This window comes from Alternaria rosae (assembly GCF_020736505.1).
Source record: "Alternaria rosae strain MPI-PUGE-AT-0040 chromosome Unknown BKA58scaffold_4, whole genome shotgun sequence".
Classification (NCBI taxonomy): domain Eukaryota; kingdom Fungi; phylum Ascomycota; class Dothideomycetes; order Pleosporales; family Pleosporaceae; genus Alternaria; species Alternaria rosae.
In genome coordinates this window covers 1,731,835-1,746,353 of record NW_025763573.1, presented here as the reverse complement: position 1 = coordinate 1,746,353, position 14,519 = coordinate 1,731,835, and the positions used below count along the sequence as shown (strand labels likewise).

General features: G+C 50.5%; 5 protein-coding genes across 5 annotated transcripts; 2 read left to right on the top strand and 3 right to left on the bottom strand.

Moving 5' to 3' along the window:
* Nucleotides 1-5,222: 5,222 nt before the first annotated feature.
* On the bottom strand, nucleotides 5,223-6,743 carry BKA58DRAFT_410763 (Enolase, C-terminal TIM barrel domain-containing protein; the record flags this gene model as incomplete). Its single annotated transcript, XM_046172246.1, has 4 exons — nucleotides 5,223-5,935; nucleotides 5,989-6,223; nucleotides 6,306-6,601; nucleotides 6,656-6,743. 4 exons carry the CDS (start codon nucleotides 6,741-6,743, stop codon nucleotides 5,223-5,225), a joined length of 1,332 nt encoding a protein of 443 aa, XP_046026373.1.
* Nucleotides 6,744-7,047: 304 nt separating this feature from the next.
* Nucleotides 7,048-8,871, bottom strand: BKA58DRAFT_420130 (uncharacterized protein). The gene is made up of 3 exons (XM_046172734.1): nucleotides 8,364-8,871; nucleotides 8,249-8,310; nucleotides 7,048-8,201 (listed from the first exon to the last, which is right to left on the bottom strand). Exons 1-3 carry the CDS (start codon nucleotides 8,551-8,553, stop codon nucleotides 7,107-7,109), a joined length of 1,347 nt encoding a protein of 448 aa, XP_046026372.1. The 5' UTR covers nucleotides 8,554-8,871; the 3' UTR covers nucleotides 7,048-7,106.
* Nucleotides 8,872-8,929: 58 nt separating this feature from the next.
* BKA58DRAFT_438888 (amidase signature domain-containing protein) lies at nucleotides 8,930-10,909 on the top strand (the record flags this gene model as incomplete). Its single annotated transcript, XM_046173626.1, has 6 exons — nucleotides 8,930-9,223; nucleotides 9,282-10,094; nucleotides 10,146-10,196; nucleotides 10,254-10,542; nucleotides 10,595-10,729; nucleotides 10,782-10,909. The coding sequence occupies 6 exons, from the start codon at nucleotides 8,930-8,932 to the stop codon at nucleotides 10,907-10,909; spliced, it is 1,710 nt and encodes a 569-aa protein (XP_046026371.1).
* Nucleotides 10,910-10,960: 51 nt separating this feature from the next.
* On the top strand, nucleotides 10,961-12,718 carry BKA58DRAFT_152491 (CrcB-like protein-domain-containing protein). The gene has a single exon (XM_046164813.1). It carries the CDS (start codon nucleotides 11,257-11,259, stop codon nucleotides 12,661-12,663), a length of 1,407 nt encoding a protein of 468 aa, XP_046026370.1. The 5' UTR covers nucleotides 10,961-11,256; the 3' UTR covers nucleotides 12,664-12,718.
* Nucleotides 12,719-13,472: 754 nt separating this feature from the next.
* Nucleotides 13,473-14,405, bottom strand: BKA58DRAFT_400978 (histidine phosphatase superfamily; the record flags this gene model as incomplete). Its single annotated transcript, XM_046171633.1, has 2 exons — nucleotides 13,473-13,879; nucleotides 13,946-14,405. 2 exons carry the CDS (start codon nucleotides 14,403-14,405, stop codon nucleotides 13,473-13,475), a joined length of 867 nt encoding a protein of 288 aa, XP_046026369.1.
* Between the last annotated feature and the right edge of the window lie 114 nt (nucleotides 14,406-14,519).

Genomic DNA, 14,519 nt, shown 5'->3' with positions numbered 1-14,519 from the left:
GAAGGACCCTTACCACTAGAAATACCACGAGAGTATCAAACCGACGAGTTCAAGGAACTCTTCGAGGAAAACGAGGCTACTGATCTAGCAGACCATCAGGAGTGGGATCACGAGATCATCCTAGATGAAGGAGCTAAGCTAAGCCCAGGACCAATGTACCCAATAGCGCCCGAGCACGATGCTGAGCTAAGGGACTACATCCAGAAGAATCTGAAGAAGGGATTCATCCGACCGGGATCAGGCCCGATGGCCTCACCCATCTTGTTCGTAAAGAAGCCTAACGGAAAGTGGCGACTATGTGTCGACTTCCGAAGGTTGAACAGCGTCACGAGGAAGAACCGATATCCCTTACCACTCATTACAGAGCTCATGGATCGACTCCAAGGAGCTAAGTGGTTTACGAAATTCGACGTTCGGGAAGGATTTTACCGAATCAGGATCAAAGAAGGTCACGAATGGATGACAGCGTTCAAAACGAAATACGGACTGTTCGAGTATACGGTTATGCCGTTCGGTTTGACGAACGCGCCGGCAACCTTTCAATCAGTCATCAACAACGCTCTCCACGAGTACCTTGGGATCTTTGTCACAGCGTACCTGGACGATGTACTAGTGTACTCCAGCGGATCGCTCGAAGAACATGTGGAACATGTCAAGAAAGTGCTCAGGAAGCTCAAGGAATACAAGCTGTACCTGCAGCCAGGAAAGTGCGAATTCCACGTCAAAGAGACGGAATTCCTAGGCTTCATTATATCTACAGAGGGAGTTAAGATGAACCCAAAGAAAATCGCGGCTGTACAGGAGTGGCCACAACCCAAAACAGTCAAAGATGTGCAATCCTTTCTAGGATTTGCCAATTACTACCGGAAGTTCATCAAGGATTACTCGAAGATCACAGCACCCCTCTCAGAGATCACGAAGAAAGAAATAGGGTTCAAATGGAACGAGGAACATCAAGAGGCTTTTGTTCGAATCAAACAGATCTTCCTCGAAGCACCCGTACTAGAAATGTACGACCCCAGACGGGAAACGCGAGTCGAGACCGACGCGTCAGATTATGCACTCGGTGCTATATTATCACAGCAGTGCCCAGACAAGAAATGGAGACCAGTGTTCTACCATTCAAGGAAGTTCTCCGGAGCAGAACTTAACTACGACGTTCACGATAAGGAACTACTCGGGATAGTAGCTGCCTTTGAACAATGGGAAGTCTATTTGCTGGGACTACCACATACGATCGAGGTTTTTACCGATCACCAGAACTTGGCAAGCTTCATGACAACCAAGAAACTCAACCGACGACAAGTCCGATATGCTGAGATGTTAGCTCAGTTTGACTTTAAGATAACGCATCGAGCCGGAACGCTTAACGGAGCAGCAGACGCTCTAAGCAGGAGGTCTGACCTACGAGAAGAAAGTCATGAAGAACCACACGACGCCATGTTCAAGAAGATGCCCGATGGCACACTACGATACAACCAGCCGGAACTAGCTAAGGTAGCTAAGGTGGCCGAGCAGGTGGAAACACTACAGCAGCAATGGCAGAGGAAAGCGTTGCACTGGCAACTAGAACCAAGGCCAATCCCACGGGAGATACAAGAAGATGAGTTGGAGCTCAGAGCGATGACCCAAGTCGGGAAAACGTACGTGGCTCCACCCATACGGGAAGAACTCATCAGAGAACTGCATGAGTCCAAGGAATACGGACACGCATCGCTGGAAGAAATGGCTAGGCGACTATCAAGGGTGTTTGCGATACCACGCTTGCGAGCGAAGGTGCAGGATGTCCTAGGCAACTGTTTGGCTTGTCATCAGAACAAGCCCAAGAGACATAAGCCCTACGGCCTGTTACAACCCTTACAGCCACCAACCAAGCCATGGAGCAGCGTAACGATGGACTTCATAGTGAAGCTCCCGAAATCGTTAGAACCAGGATCAGGACGACTTTGTGATACAATCCTAGTAATCGTGTGTCGATTAACTAAGGGAGCAAAGTTCGTACCAACAGAAGAAACCATCACGGCGGAAGACTGCGCGTATGAAGTCTCCAAAGCATTGATATCAGAGCATGGTATACCAGAAGAATTCATAACGGACAGAGATAAGCTGTTCACGTCTAAATATTGGACAACATTCCTGGCCAAACTGGGTGTAAAGAAGAAGCTATCGACTAGCTTCCACCCTGAAACGGACGGCCAGACGGAACGAACGAACCAGACACTGGAACAGTATCTAAGGATGTACGCCAACAAGCTGCAAGACAACTGGGTTGAACTCTTGCCGACAGCACAATTGGCCTACAACAGCACAAGATCGGCGACCACGAAGTACTCGCCGCACTACGCAAACTATGGATATGAGCCGACTGCTCATCGAGACCCAAAGGATGTAGAAAGCATCGCAGTAGGCGCAGATGATAAAGCCCGCCTCATGCGAGAATTACACGAGGAATTGAGCAAGAACATCGCCCACAGGAACCTCACAACAGCCAAAGCGGCTAATAAGCAAAGGATTGAGGGACCAACCTTTAAGAAGGGGGATAAAGTTTTCCTGTCACGACAGAACCTGAAAACTAAGCGACCAAGCAAGAAACTGGATAACCTCCGAGTAGGACCATTCGAAATCCTAGAGGAAATAGGCACAGTAAATTACAAACTCCAACTGCCACCAGGCATGCACATCCACCCTGTCTTTCACAAGAAACTCCTGGAACCAGCACCTCCAGATGCCGAGCTAGCAACGGATATAGAGCTCGAAGACGACGAGTACGAGGTCGAAGAAATTAGGGACCTGCGGAAAATCGGTCGTCAGTGGAAATACTTGGTCAAGTGGCAAGGATGGCCAGAGGGTCAGAACACTTGGGAACCAAAGGAAAGCTTGACGAACTGCAAGTCACTGGTACTTGAGTACCACCGGAAACACCCAGAGAAGCAAGGACCGGGTCCTCGAGGGAAAGGAAGTAATCAAAAGAAGGGTCGAAAGAAGCGTCAGCCTGTAACCAGCCCAAGTCAGTCGACGGTCCGGGTAGCGATGGTTCGGTTGTCGGAAAGTCCGTACCAGGGGCAGAGTTCCCCTCGGCTTGCTCTTTCGCACGGTCTTGAAGGCTCAGGATCGCGTGATCTCGATCAGCGTACGAACGCTCCAAGGCCTCAGTTTCCGCGACTTCTAGACGAAGCCGCGCGACCTCGGCCTCTGCACGGAGAAGCGCTAAACGCTTCTCACGCTTCTCAGCTTCAACCTTTTCCCACTCTTCCTCGGTTACAAACAAACTGCACTCAGCTTTCACGGAAATACAACCCGCACACTGCCCAGACGCAGTGTCCACGAAGCAACGAAGGTTCTTCTCCTCACAGCGCTTACAACGAAACGTCATTTCGTTCCCTTGCTGCCGGACGCGATCAGCCCGGGCCTGACGCTGTTGAGTCGAGTTTTGCGAACGGACACGGCGAGTCGGGGGTTGAACCTTGGGCATAGTTAGGGACGCTGGAGGCAGGAAGAGGCGGCTACAATGGCCCGGGGCGCGCAGACCTTATATGCAGCCCACGCCTCAACGATTGGCACGGCAAAATAATAATCCAGGGTATCGGGACGATACGCCTAAGAGGGGGGATAATGTTACAGGTAACACAAAGGATTCTCTCCTTGACATAGGGTGAAGGGGTTGAAGGCCAACCACGACCAAGTCAGAACGCAACGATGATCGCGGGGCTCGGGGTCACGTGATCAGGATTGGCACCCCGCCAAGACCAGGCCTCCGGGAGGCCAGTGGGGCTAGGGAAGCCACGGTCCTCCCAAACCTCCCTCTGGGATAGGAGGCCAGGGAGGACAGGACCTAAGGCAATGGGTATAAGAATGTGTTGGATTTCATTATTACACTCATTGTGGTCAACTCAAATAGTTCATCTCTTACACAGATTGTTAACTAGTTATTCTATCGTTTATAGAATTGGATTGTCTTTACCTGCAGTTATTCCACGATAACTCTTTTCCACAGAATCGCCAGACAAACCTCACGGACTACCGCTTTAGTCTACCTCGCCTTAGTACGGACCGAGCCTAGAGAAGTATAGCCTAACCCCGTGTAACAACTAGGTGCAAGAAGACTAAACACAACTCGCGTATATATAATAGTAATACTATTAATATAGAGTAGTCTACTATATTAATATCTAGCAATAATATTATTGTGTTGTTAAGATATATCGCTTTAAAGTTGCAAAAGTTAGTGGGGTGCGCCGCTCGCTTGCCTGCGCCGCTCGCTTGCCAACCATGTTATCATGGCACGTTGAGAGGATGCTAAACAAGAAGCCTTGGCTTACGTCATATGCCCGCAATGTCCGCCAAAGCGCCGTGACGGCTTGGCTCTAGCTGATTCTCTCACGTCACTTTCGTGACTACCTTTCTATCTCTCGACGCCATGTTTCTGATCATACCTTCGAAGGAAGACACGCCATCTCTCCGACAGGAACAAGAATCAGCCGTCGCCGCAGCTGGAAACGAAGACCAGCCAGAGGAGATACGCAGTCGCGTCAGGAAGGCATGCAACCGCTGCCGCCTTCGCAAAGTTAAATGCAACGGCCGCATACCGTGTACAAGATGTGAGCGCGATCATGCAACCTGCAAGATCGACTCCAACATGGTCGGTCTAAAGAATCTGTCCAGAAGGTACAGCAAATTTGCTCCTAGTAAGATCATACTGACTTATGTATGTGCAGCTACATCGCGTCTCTTGAGGAACAGCAGATTTCCCTTCTTAGCGCCCTGAGAGAGCTTCGACGACAGGCGCCAAATGATCGCGTCGTCTGCGACACAATAGATCAGCTACAGCGCAAAGGCTTCGATATTGACTCATTGAAATTCAAAGACCAGCACATGGATTTGAGCCAGAGCGAAGCACGTACTGAGCAAAGCGAGACTGTACGACCAACTTCCATCTCTTGGGACTACAACCAGATCTCCATGGACGATATACAGTCGCTTCTGCAGCAGCCTGCTACACCACAGACTGTCTCAGACCTTTTGTGGCACTTCGGGGATGTAGCAAATCAGGATCTCAGTCAGAGCCAAACGCAATCGATGCCTTTGCAAGTTGATAATAGCTACCCTGGCCCAGCATTCCAAGAGAACAAGATGGAGCCAATGTCAGATTTCTACATCGATCCAATGACGGTTTCCTTTGGTCTCACCGATTCAAACACAGCTTCCAAAGACCAGAGTGATACTTAAGAATCATGCTTCACCCGGAAGTTCTCGCCCGCGTACAGCGCCTTGTCCCCAATTCGCATCAACTCTTCTTCAATATCCAACAAGCGGTTGTACTTTGCCACACGTTCGCCACGACACGGACTTCCAGACTTCAGGTGTCCAGTGCCCAACCCGACGGTCAGATCGGCAATGAAGTCGTCAGTCGTTTCTCCCGAGCGATGCGACACAAAAACCGACCAGCCGTAACTGTACGCCTGTTTTGCTGCATCAATCGCTTCAGTGATGGTACCGATCTGGTTGATCTTGAGCAACAAAGCGTTGCAGGCTTTTTCTTGATGGGCCTTCTCAATGCGCCCCCTGTTCGTCGCGAGGAGATCATCGCCGACCAGCTCGATGGAGCAATCTGCATTGAAAGATGTCCAAGCCGGCCAGTCGTCCTGCCCGAATGGGTCCTCCAACAGTACGACAGGGTACTGTTCAAGGATCTCATAGTACAGCTTCGCCAAAGCTTCAGCGTCAAAATTGACACCCTGCTCTGAGCTTTTCCGCTTGAATCCCAAGTCATACGAGTGATCCTTCTCATTGAAAAACTCTTGAGACGCTGGATCAATGCCGATCTTGACCTTCCCAGCGTGCCCGCTTGCTTCGATCGCTGTTACCAATAGGTCAAGCCCTTCGTGTGGAGTCAAGATCGGTGGAGAAAAGCCACCCTCATCGCCAACGCCTATCGCTATCGCGAGTCACGTCAGCTCATGCCTGACTGTATGATCCACTCCGCCTTACCTGATGGTCCATACTGCTTCACGATGACTCCTTTGAGTGATTGATAGACCTCCCCACCCATCCTGACGGCCTCAGTCATGCTGTCGGCGCCAACAGGCGCAATCATGAACTCTTGGAAAGCCATTGTATTGCCGGAATGCACACCTCCATTGAGGACATTGAAGAACGGCACGGGCATGACGTATGACTGCTGGGTGCCGCAAGATTGTTGCAGGAACTGGTAAAGCGGCACTCCCTGCATCTCTCGTTAGCAAGGAATGCGTCTGAGCAACAAGGGTGCGGGAATCGCATTTGAGGCGATCTTTTTCCAGACATACTTTCGCCGAAGCTGCGGCTCTCCATACAGCCATACTGATAGCTAGTATAGCATTGGCACCCAGTTTCCCCTTATCTTGAGTTCCATCGAGCTCTATCATAAATGCATCGATCTTGCGCACGTCTTCTGGAAGCTGGAAGTTCTTGTCGATGATCTGGGGTGCGAGAACCCTTGTGACGTTCTCGACTGCGCCAAGTACTCCTTGGCCATGATACTCCTTTTCGTTCCCATCACGGAGTTCGACAGCTTCATAGTCGCCTTTGGATGCGCCGGACGGTACAATCGATCGAAAAGTACCTGCGCTCAATATGTCAGCATGGAAATGAGGAGCTGAGAGAGAAGTCAACTTGCCCTTGTCGGTGCGAAGACAGACTTGCACAGTTGGGTTGCCGCGTGAATCCAAACGCTGGGATGCGTCGATCGAGAGTATGGTCGTCATCATGGATACTGCTTGTAAGCGTTGCTCGCTGCAATGCTAGAATAAGACTCGTATTATATCAACTATAGAGCAACAACGGACTAGTGAATTGTTACATTAGGATGACGTGAATGACGTGAATGACTTCCGAACCTCCCGATACGCTAATGGCGTTCTAGATTGCCCGAAAACCCCGATCCTTCACTTCCGTTGCGGGTCTTTCGGGACTTGCTCGCCGTATGCCCCGTGAGGCGGGCGAGGGGGGGGGGGGGGGGGGGGGGGGGGGGGGTGGGAAACTTGGTTCAGGGACATTCAACATCAGAATGGCGCATTTGATGGTATTGTCTATTGCACGGTAACTTTAAAACACATGATAATTGATGTCTAGAAAGGAGTTGGCCGATACTCAGGAGGTCGCGATTCCTGAGCAGCGCCCAGATCTCCACCTGGAGATTCCGCTAGTTGCGTTCCAGAGATCCTTTCATTGTCTCGCTCCATTTGTATCATCTTTCGAGCAGGACTGATAATTTGTACCGGGACTGCCAAAGATGAGTGGCTCGACCATACCCCCACTACACGTATGTCAAGTAAAATGGAATATCTCAGCGAACAGGTCGCGCAAAAGAACGAAGGGAACAGACTACTATCAGCAGAAACTTTGATCGGTATCGTAGTAATCCAAGAGGCTGCCTTGTTGTCGGACAGTAGAATTGTACCGTGCGGGGTGGTATGGTTGTTGCGCCAGGCAAGGTGCTCGTATCTTTGCTGCTTTGCTAACAGTATTTCTGTACGAAGACCAATCTTCGAGCTTCCACTGGCATCTGCGATGGTAGGCATGCGAGCCAAAGGATGGGTCGCGCAGAACACTCGGCGCTGGAGACGTGAGCTAACCTCAAATTTCCAATCATACGGTATTGTCTTGAGCTTTACTTCAGTTCTGATGTGTTGGAAGGAGATCCTCAGGAAGACGGTCGTTTGTGATTGTGAAAATTGTTCCGGGAGCCGTATGACCTGAGGCTCGTCCGCTGAGAATGCGAGAGATCCGAAGGAGCGGCTGTAGAAACTATTGCGGAGATTGGCTCTTGCTACTCGCACGTACTCGCCCTCGAAAGACGTTGTATCAACGGGAGGAGGTGCAGCCGTGGTCGGCATCACCTTGATTGGTCTTGAGATGCAGTGTCGAAACGGCCTGGTTGTGACGTTCCTTCTGATGCTTGCTGATAGTGTGTACGTTATGAAGGGCTGTGCGAAGATCTTGTCATTGGCAGAGTCAAAGTATGTACGTCCAATTTTTGCTGACGGATAGAGGCCGTGATCGGCTTGGTCTTGACGCGAGTTGCTCCCGACCGTCTCCGCTGGTATCGTCGAAGGAATTTGGAATACGAATGGTATGGTTTGAAGCGCGGGCCAGGTAACAGCATATCCTGTAGATTGATGCCTCGCCGGCCTCGCCTCAAGACACTGTACTTGCAGCAGGAACTGCCCTTGTCAGCGCCACTGCCTGAACTACCGTACAGACCACCTACGCGATGCTCGTAGGCATGAAAATGCCCGATGTCCCTGTCTGGAAGCCATGTTCGACACACACCTGGTTTCTGTTAGTACCTAGGGTACAACAAGTGACGGAAGGTTTCAACATACCTTCGAAATAGAGTTCAACCAGTTGACGTCGGTTTGAGTTTAGTTTGATCGTGAACGTTCCTGCCAGCGTATCGCCACCTGTGCGAACCGCACAAAAGCAGCCACCGACTTGAGCCGGATGTCCACATTTGGTATCCTCAGGAAGGCTCAGTGACACAATCCGGGCCAGAGGTTCGGCGCCAGAAGACATCGACGCTCGTTAGTAGCGGTGCTGCTCTCTGACGAGTACCTGTCTGCAACTTGGGTTGGGTGGTCTTATGGATCGCTCAATCCGCCAAGAGCCTTCCGCGAGTATACCGTTCAGCTCTCATGGCCCATACGCTTTACATTTTCCCCTGCTGGCTTAAAAACGAAAAAGGTAACCTGAACAGCGACCAAGGGTCGTCCTGAGGGCTCGACGGGACGTTCGGATGCGCTAACGCTCTAGTGCCAACTTGGACTAGCGCACCCGCTGGGCAGCCGCGCCCCAGCGCAACGAACGCCCCACTTTCTCTTTTGTCGCTGTGCTTGGTACGTGAAGCTTAAGATCGTTGTCGCTTGAGCCACTGCTCAGCACAGCACCCACCATGTCTCATGGCCCCTCCATCGCTCCTTCTGATTGGCGCAGAGCCGTAAGCGCCAAGAGAGCGTCAATCGCGAATGCAATACCTCCGGCATGGCGGCTCAGCGACGACGAAATTCCATCTACTGAAATTCTCAAGGACCTAACAGCTTTCATCACGCGTTTCCTCTCACCACTGGAGCAGCAGATCACCACCGCGCCGGTCTCTGTTCTCACAAGCAACATCTGTTCTTTCCAGTGGTCAGCGGTGGAGATCACAAGAGCTTTCTGTCATCGAGCTGCTCTGGCTCACCAACTTGTAAGTGGGAGCTTTCCGGACGCTGGATACCGACGACCGATACTGAGACTATATGCAGACGCCATGCCTTTCCGAAATTTGTTTCGCAAAGGCGGAACAGCGAGCTGAAGAGCTTGATACAATTCTGCGAACGTCCGGTCAAGTCGTCGGTCCACTACACGGTATCCCAGTCTCTCTTAAGGATCGCTTCCACATGGAAGGCCTTGATAGCGCGTGTGGATATGTTAGCTGGCTTGAACAACCCAAATCTGCAGTGGATGAGGGAGTATTAGTCCGGCGTCTTAAAGAAGCTGGGGCTGTGATCTTTGCGAAAACTAACGTACCAATGTCTATGCTTATTGGCGAGACAACTAACAACATAGTCGGCTCAACAATGAACCCCTTTAACAGGGATCTTTCCGCTGGAGGAGCATGTGGTGGAGAAGCTGCCTTGCTCGCCCTACGAGGATCACCAATAGGGTGGGGCACAGACATCGCTGGATCGATACGCATTCCGTGTGGCTTCAATAGCTTGTATGGCATTCGCCCTTCTTTCGGGCGGATATCTGCGACAGGATTAGCTGACAACTTGTCTGGGCTGCCCACAGCAGCTAGCGTTGTAGGACCACTCTCCTCTGATCTACCATCGTTGATTCAATCAATGAAGTGGATCATCAATTGCAACGCGTGGCAAGAAGATATCGAGACAATCGACATGCCTTGGAGGGATGATAATTTCGCAGGTACCTCCAACCGAATTTGTCAGCCTGGCCAGAGCAATGGAAGTCTGGTTTTTGCAATTCTGAACAACGACGGCGAGGTTAACCCTCATCCTCCTGTGCAACGAGCTTTGGGCTTGGTGAGGAATGCATTACTTCAGCGTGGCTACGAGGTAAGCCGTTATGAGCACCCCATTCCATGCTGTTCCATTGACAAGATCAAGGTGGTTGACTGGAGTCCCGGCTTGAAACATGACCTTGCGACAGACGTGCTCGTAAGTTGCCGTTTGACCAGAACATGCACAAGTATTGTGATGCTGACGAGACTCCAGTTTCAAATACTCGGATCGACGGCTGGGAAAAATGTTCGAGCAGCGATTGAAGCCAGTGGGGAACCGCCCATACATCAACTAGCAGACCTGTTCAAGGGGACCGAAAGTAAACCTTTGCCAACCTCACAGTTCTGGGATCTCTGTGCATGGAGAAAGCAGTTTCAGAGGCAGTATCATGATTACTGGAGATCTACGAGGGAATTGACTGCGAGCAAAAGAGCTGTGGACGGAGTAATCATGCCAATCGCTCCTCACACTGCTGCACCTGAGGGCTCATTCAAGTACTATGGTACGTTGAATGATGATCAAAGCTGTCGAAACAATTTGCTTACATTCTCAAGCATACTCTGCAGTTCCTAGCGTACTGGATTATACGACCGGGGTAGTGCCCGTGACCTTTGCTGATCAGTATCTTGACTACGGACCGTTTCGATACATACCTATGAGTGACAAGGATCGAGTCAATTGGAATCTCTGTAAGTGATAGTGCTAAGGGTCTCAATGATCGAGCTACTTACCGAAAGACAGATGATAAGGAACTCTTTGACGGCGCTCCAGTTGGTGTCCAGGTGATGGGTCAGCGACTCCAGGAGGAAAAGGTTCTTGCCATGATGAGTGCGGTTAACGACTCACTGCAACAGTATCAACCTCTCTGAACATCTCGGATGAAACAATGACATCATGTAATTACGGTCTTGTCTTCTTACATCGATCTGGCAGCTACCGACATGCAGGCGCTAAAGTGCGAAATTAGGTAGCGTCAATGAGACTAAAATACAAGACGCACTATGCGTTCTCCGATCAATCCGTCTCGAGCTCAGATTCTACCAGGCCCGTGCGGTTCGGGTTCTTACAAGCGAGATTCGGTGCCTCATGCACGGCACGGGTGGTGCGGTTGCGCTAGTCCCAAAGAGGAGATCACGTATCTCTGAAGTCATAAAGGTCCAGTCTGCACCACACGGATGTTCTGGAGTCTCGATCCCAATCAACACAGCCACAGAACATGGCACCATCAGTCATAAACGAAGAGGCTGAAGACAGCGCACTCGAGGACTACGATCAATTCGAGGAAGTCCGCAAACCTTCACCACAGTCCGCAAGGCAACCCAACGAAGACAATTTAGATGAAGCAGAATCCGAGTTGCTCAACGAAAACGTCGATGAAGGTGTAGATGGACTTGATGAGCTTGCTGTACCCGCTCCAGATGAGAACCCCGACGAGGAGCGGACCGAGTACCACCGAAGCCTTGAAGAAGAACGAGAGATTGGCAGTAGACGAAGTGCGATCCATGAACATACACGCCAGGCGACCGAACGACCTTCCTTACAGCAAAGGCTTCTGATACAGCTCTACACACACTCCTGGCTTGTGCTCTTCTCGATTCTTGGCACGCTGGCAAGACTAGGAGTCGAATGGATGACATACTATCGCAATGCCCCGGTGACTACGAACGTATTGTGGGCAAATTTTGGAGGATCCCTAGTTCTTGGGTTCTTGCAAGAAGATCGCGCCTTGTTCGCCGAGAAAAGAGGTCGCCACTTACTCTCGACCACGCACTCCAGCTCCAATGGTGACGACACCGACGAAAAGGGGCAGCGGGACTCTCAAGCCGACCAGACTGCCAGGAAAAAGTCCATACCACTATACATCGGGCTGGCAGTTGGCTTCTGCGGATCATTCACATCCTACTCATCCTTCATGCGTGATCTTTTCCTCGGGCTGTCCGATGAGCTGATTGGCAAAGACCAGGTTAAGAACGCCAGGAGCGCTGGTTGGAGTGCCGCATCAGTCTTGGGTATGGTCATCACCGAGGTCACAGTCTCGCTTTCCGCCCTCTCATTTGGCGCTCACCTAGCGATTGCTCTCTTACCTCTACTTTCGAGCATTCCCCGAATGAACCTGGGCAAGATCACAAATCCCTTGGGCGTCTTCCTAGGATTGGGTTGTTGGTTTGGTGCAGTATGCCTTGCCATCTGGCCTCCGCACAATGCGTGGCGTGGACAAGTTGTCTTCGCCATCGTCTTCGCACCTATGGGCACTATAGTGCGCTATTGGCTCTCTGTGCAACTCAATCGATGCATTAAGTCATTTCCCATCGGTACATTCTCTGCGAATATGCTGGGTACCGCACTTCTTGCTATGGCTTACGATCTGCAACATACAAACCTTCAGGGAAACATTGTGGGCGGAAGTGTAATCGGTTGTCAGGTACTGGCGGGTATCACAGAAGGTTTCTGTGGATGTTTGACGACAGTAAGTACATGGGTGGCTGAGCTCAAAAGTCTGCGAAAGAGGCATGCTTATCTGTATGGTGTCACAAGCATCGCAATTGGCTTTTCTTTGATGATCGTCATTGTGGGAGCTCTTCAATGGACGTCAGGACTGAGGGCACCGGTGTGTAAGGTTTGATTGCCTTGTAGAGATAGAACGGTGTAGCAAAACCTATTAATAATGTTAAGCAATGTTGTGCACACCAGGATGCCAATGATTGTGCACAAGTAGCAATTGTCATGACCTGGACATGACAGGTGGTAGATGTGAATTAAGCTGATCTTAAGCTGAAACCAGACCAGAAGCTGCACTTTGACGCATATCACTTCCTGAAGAAAGTATCAAAGCATGCTGTCTTGGCCAAATGCCGCAAAATGCAAAGACTTCAAGGGCTGACAGCGCAGCATTTTCATAACGTCTGTGTAAAATGCTCATATCGAATACAATATGATCAGAACCTCGGTTGAACGTATAATCTTTCCGTCTTCTGTCTATATGCCGAGCCCATCTTTTGTGCGAAACCGGACTGTGACACTATGCTACTCATGGCCCCAGTGGGTGTCGTCAAAACCCTCCCAATTCTGCGGAAGACTCGTCATCCAGGACTCGATATCCTGAAAGTCATAACCACCGTCGAGATCTTTTTCGAACCGACTTGAGAAAACCTCTATGACACGCCCATTTACGACAATACGCAGACGATCCTGGCCGCTCTTGTTCTGATACTTTTCAAACCCAACGTGACCGAGGTATGGCGCAAGCTTTGAAACAAACCAGCTTCGACCCGTGTCGATCCGGGTTAGATCTGGCGTCCAGCCCTCTTTGTGACCGATCCCTAAAAGACAACACAGATAGAGTACTTCCTCTCTGTGCGTGAAGGACACATGTAGAGGAAATGTGAATAGGTGGTTTGGTCCCGACTTGAGACTGCGCACTACTGCCACCAGCTAAGGTACAGCGATTCCGCAAGTATCGCTGCCATAACCTTCACTGTAATGGTATTTGGTGTCTCTGAGATATTCGAAACCTATCCAGTCTGCGGGTGTGAACCATGTTTCGAAGGGTAATTTGCGTCCCGAGACGACATCATAGCAATGGAGAAGTTCAATGGCGTGTACGTCTTCGGCTCCAAATTCTTGCGAGCTGGACCAATCGCAGCGAAGTCGTTGCAAGGCGTCCCGCGTCGTGACCTTCATCAGCTGTTGCATCTCTCGGTTGCCAGCCTGTTGATCTACTTGTAGCGCTGCATGCCATGCAAGGTTCTTGCAAGTTCCAGGGGTATCGGACAAGTCACTGACATTGACTTGGCAATCGATCAAGGGAAGATTGTCGTTTGCGTTTCCCACGATGGTCCCTGCGGTCGTATATCAGCCTTGAATGATCTGACTGAGAAAAACTCATCTTATCCCGATGCATTTACCTGAGAATGCGTCTGCAAAGGTTATAGCAGACAGCCGACATCGTGTCGCATTGTCACTCCATACTCTCATAATCGGTTTGAGATCACCCTCTTTGACTTGGAAATCCTTGAGAACCTGGCTATAACGTTGTCTAAAGTGTCTGCCCATATTTGCACTCTGTGACAGACCTGCGCCAGAGACCATGCCCACATGTGCTTTGCTAATCCAACTTCGATACGTCTGTAAGGCCGCCAACTGTCCCTTGGCGAACGGTCTTCCTGCGCCTTGCAGGACCTCAATTCTTCGCAGGAAAAGCTGGACGTAGGTGTTGAAGTCATTGTGAGACACGTCGAGAATACCATGGCGAAACAGGTACACGGCTCCAGAAACAGTGTCGGACGCGAGAGCTGGCGGTTGTTTGGAGATCTGAAAGTACGGAGACAGAGCGGCGAGATGCTCTTGGAAGCGCTGAACAGACATTTCGGTGCATCATCCTGATCATCGGAACCCAAAAGATCAACCAGACGGCTTTATGGAATAGTTTGAATGTTATGCTTGTCTTGCCCGCAGTACCCGTGCGCTGATGATTATGAG

What these genes read in the sequence shown, in the direction of transcription:
- BKA58DRAFT_420130 (XM_046172734.1), bottom strand. Translation starts at nt 8,553, where the DNA reads ATGTCTTCTGGCGCCGAACCTCTGGCCCGGATTGTGTCACTGAGCCTT. An exon ending in GGTTGAACTCTATTTCGAAG is followed by an intron (nt 8,311 to 8,363) that starts GTATGTTGAAAC and finishes AACAGAAACCAG; the next exon opens with GTGTGTGTCGAACATGGCTT. An exon ending in TTCATGCCTACGAGCATCGC is followed by an intron (nt 8,202 to 8,248) that starts GTAGGTGGTCTG and finishes TGACAAGGGCAG; the next exon opens with TTCCTGCTGCAAGTACAGTG.
- BKA58DRAFT_152491 (XM_046164813.1), top strand. Translation starts at nt 11,257, where the DNA reads ATGGCACCATCAGTCATAAACGAAGAGGCTGAAGACAGCGCACTCGAG.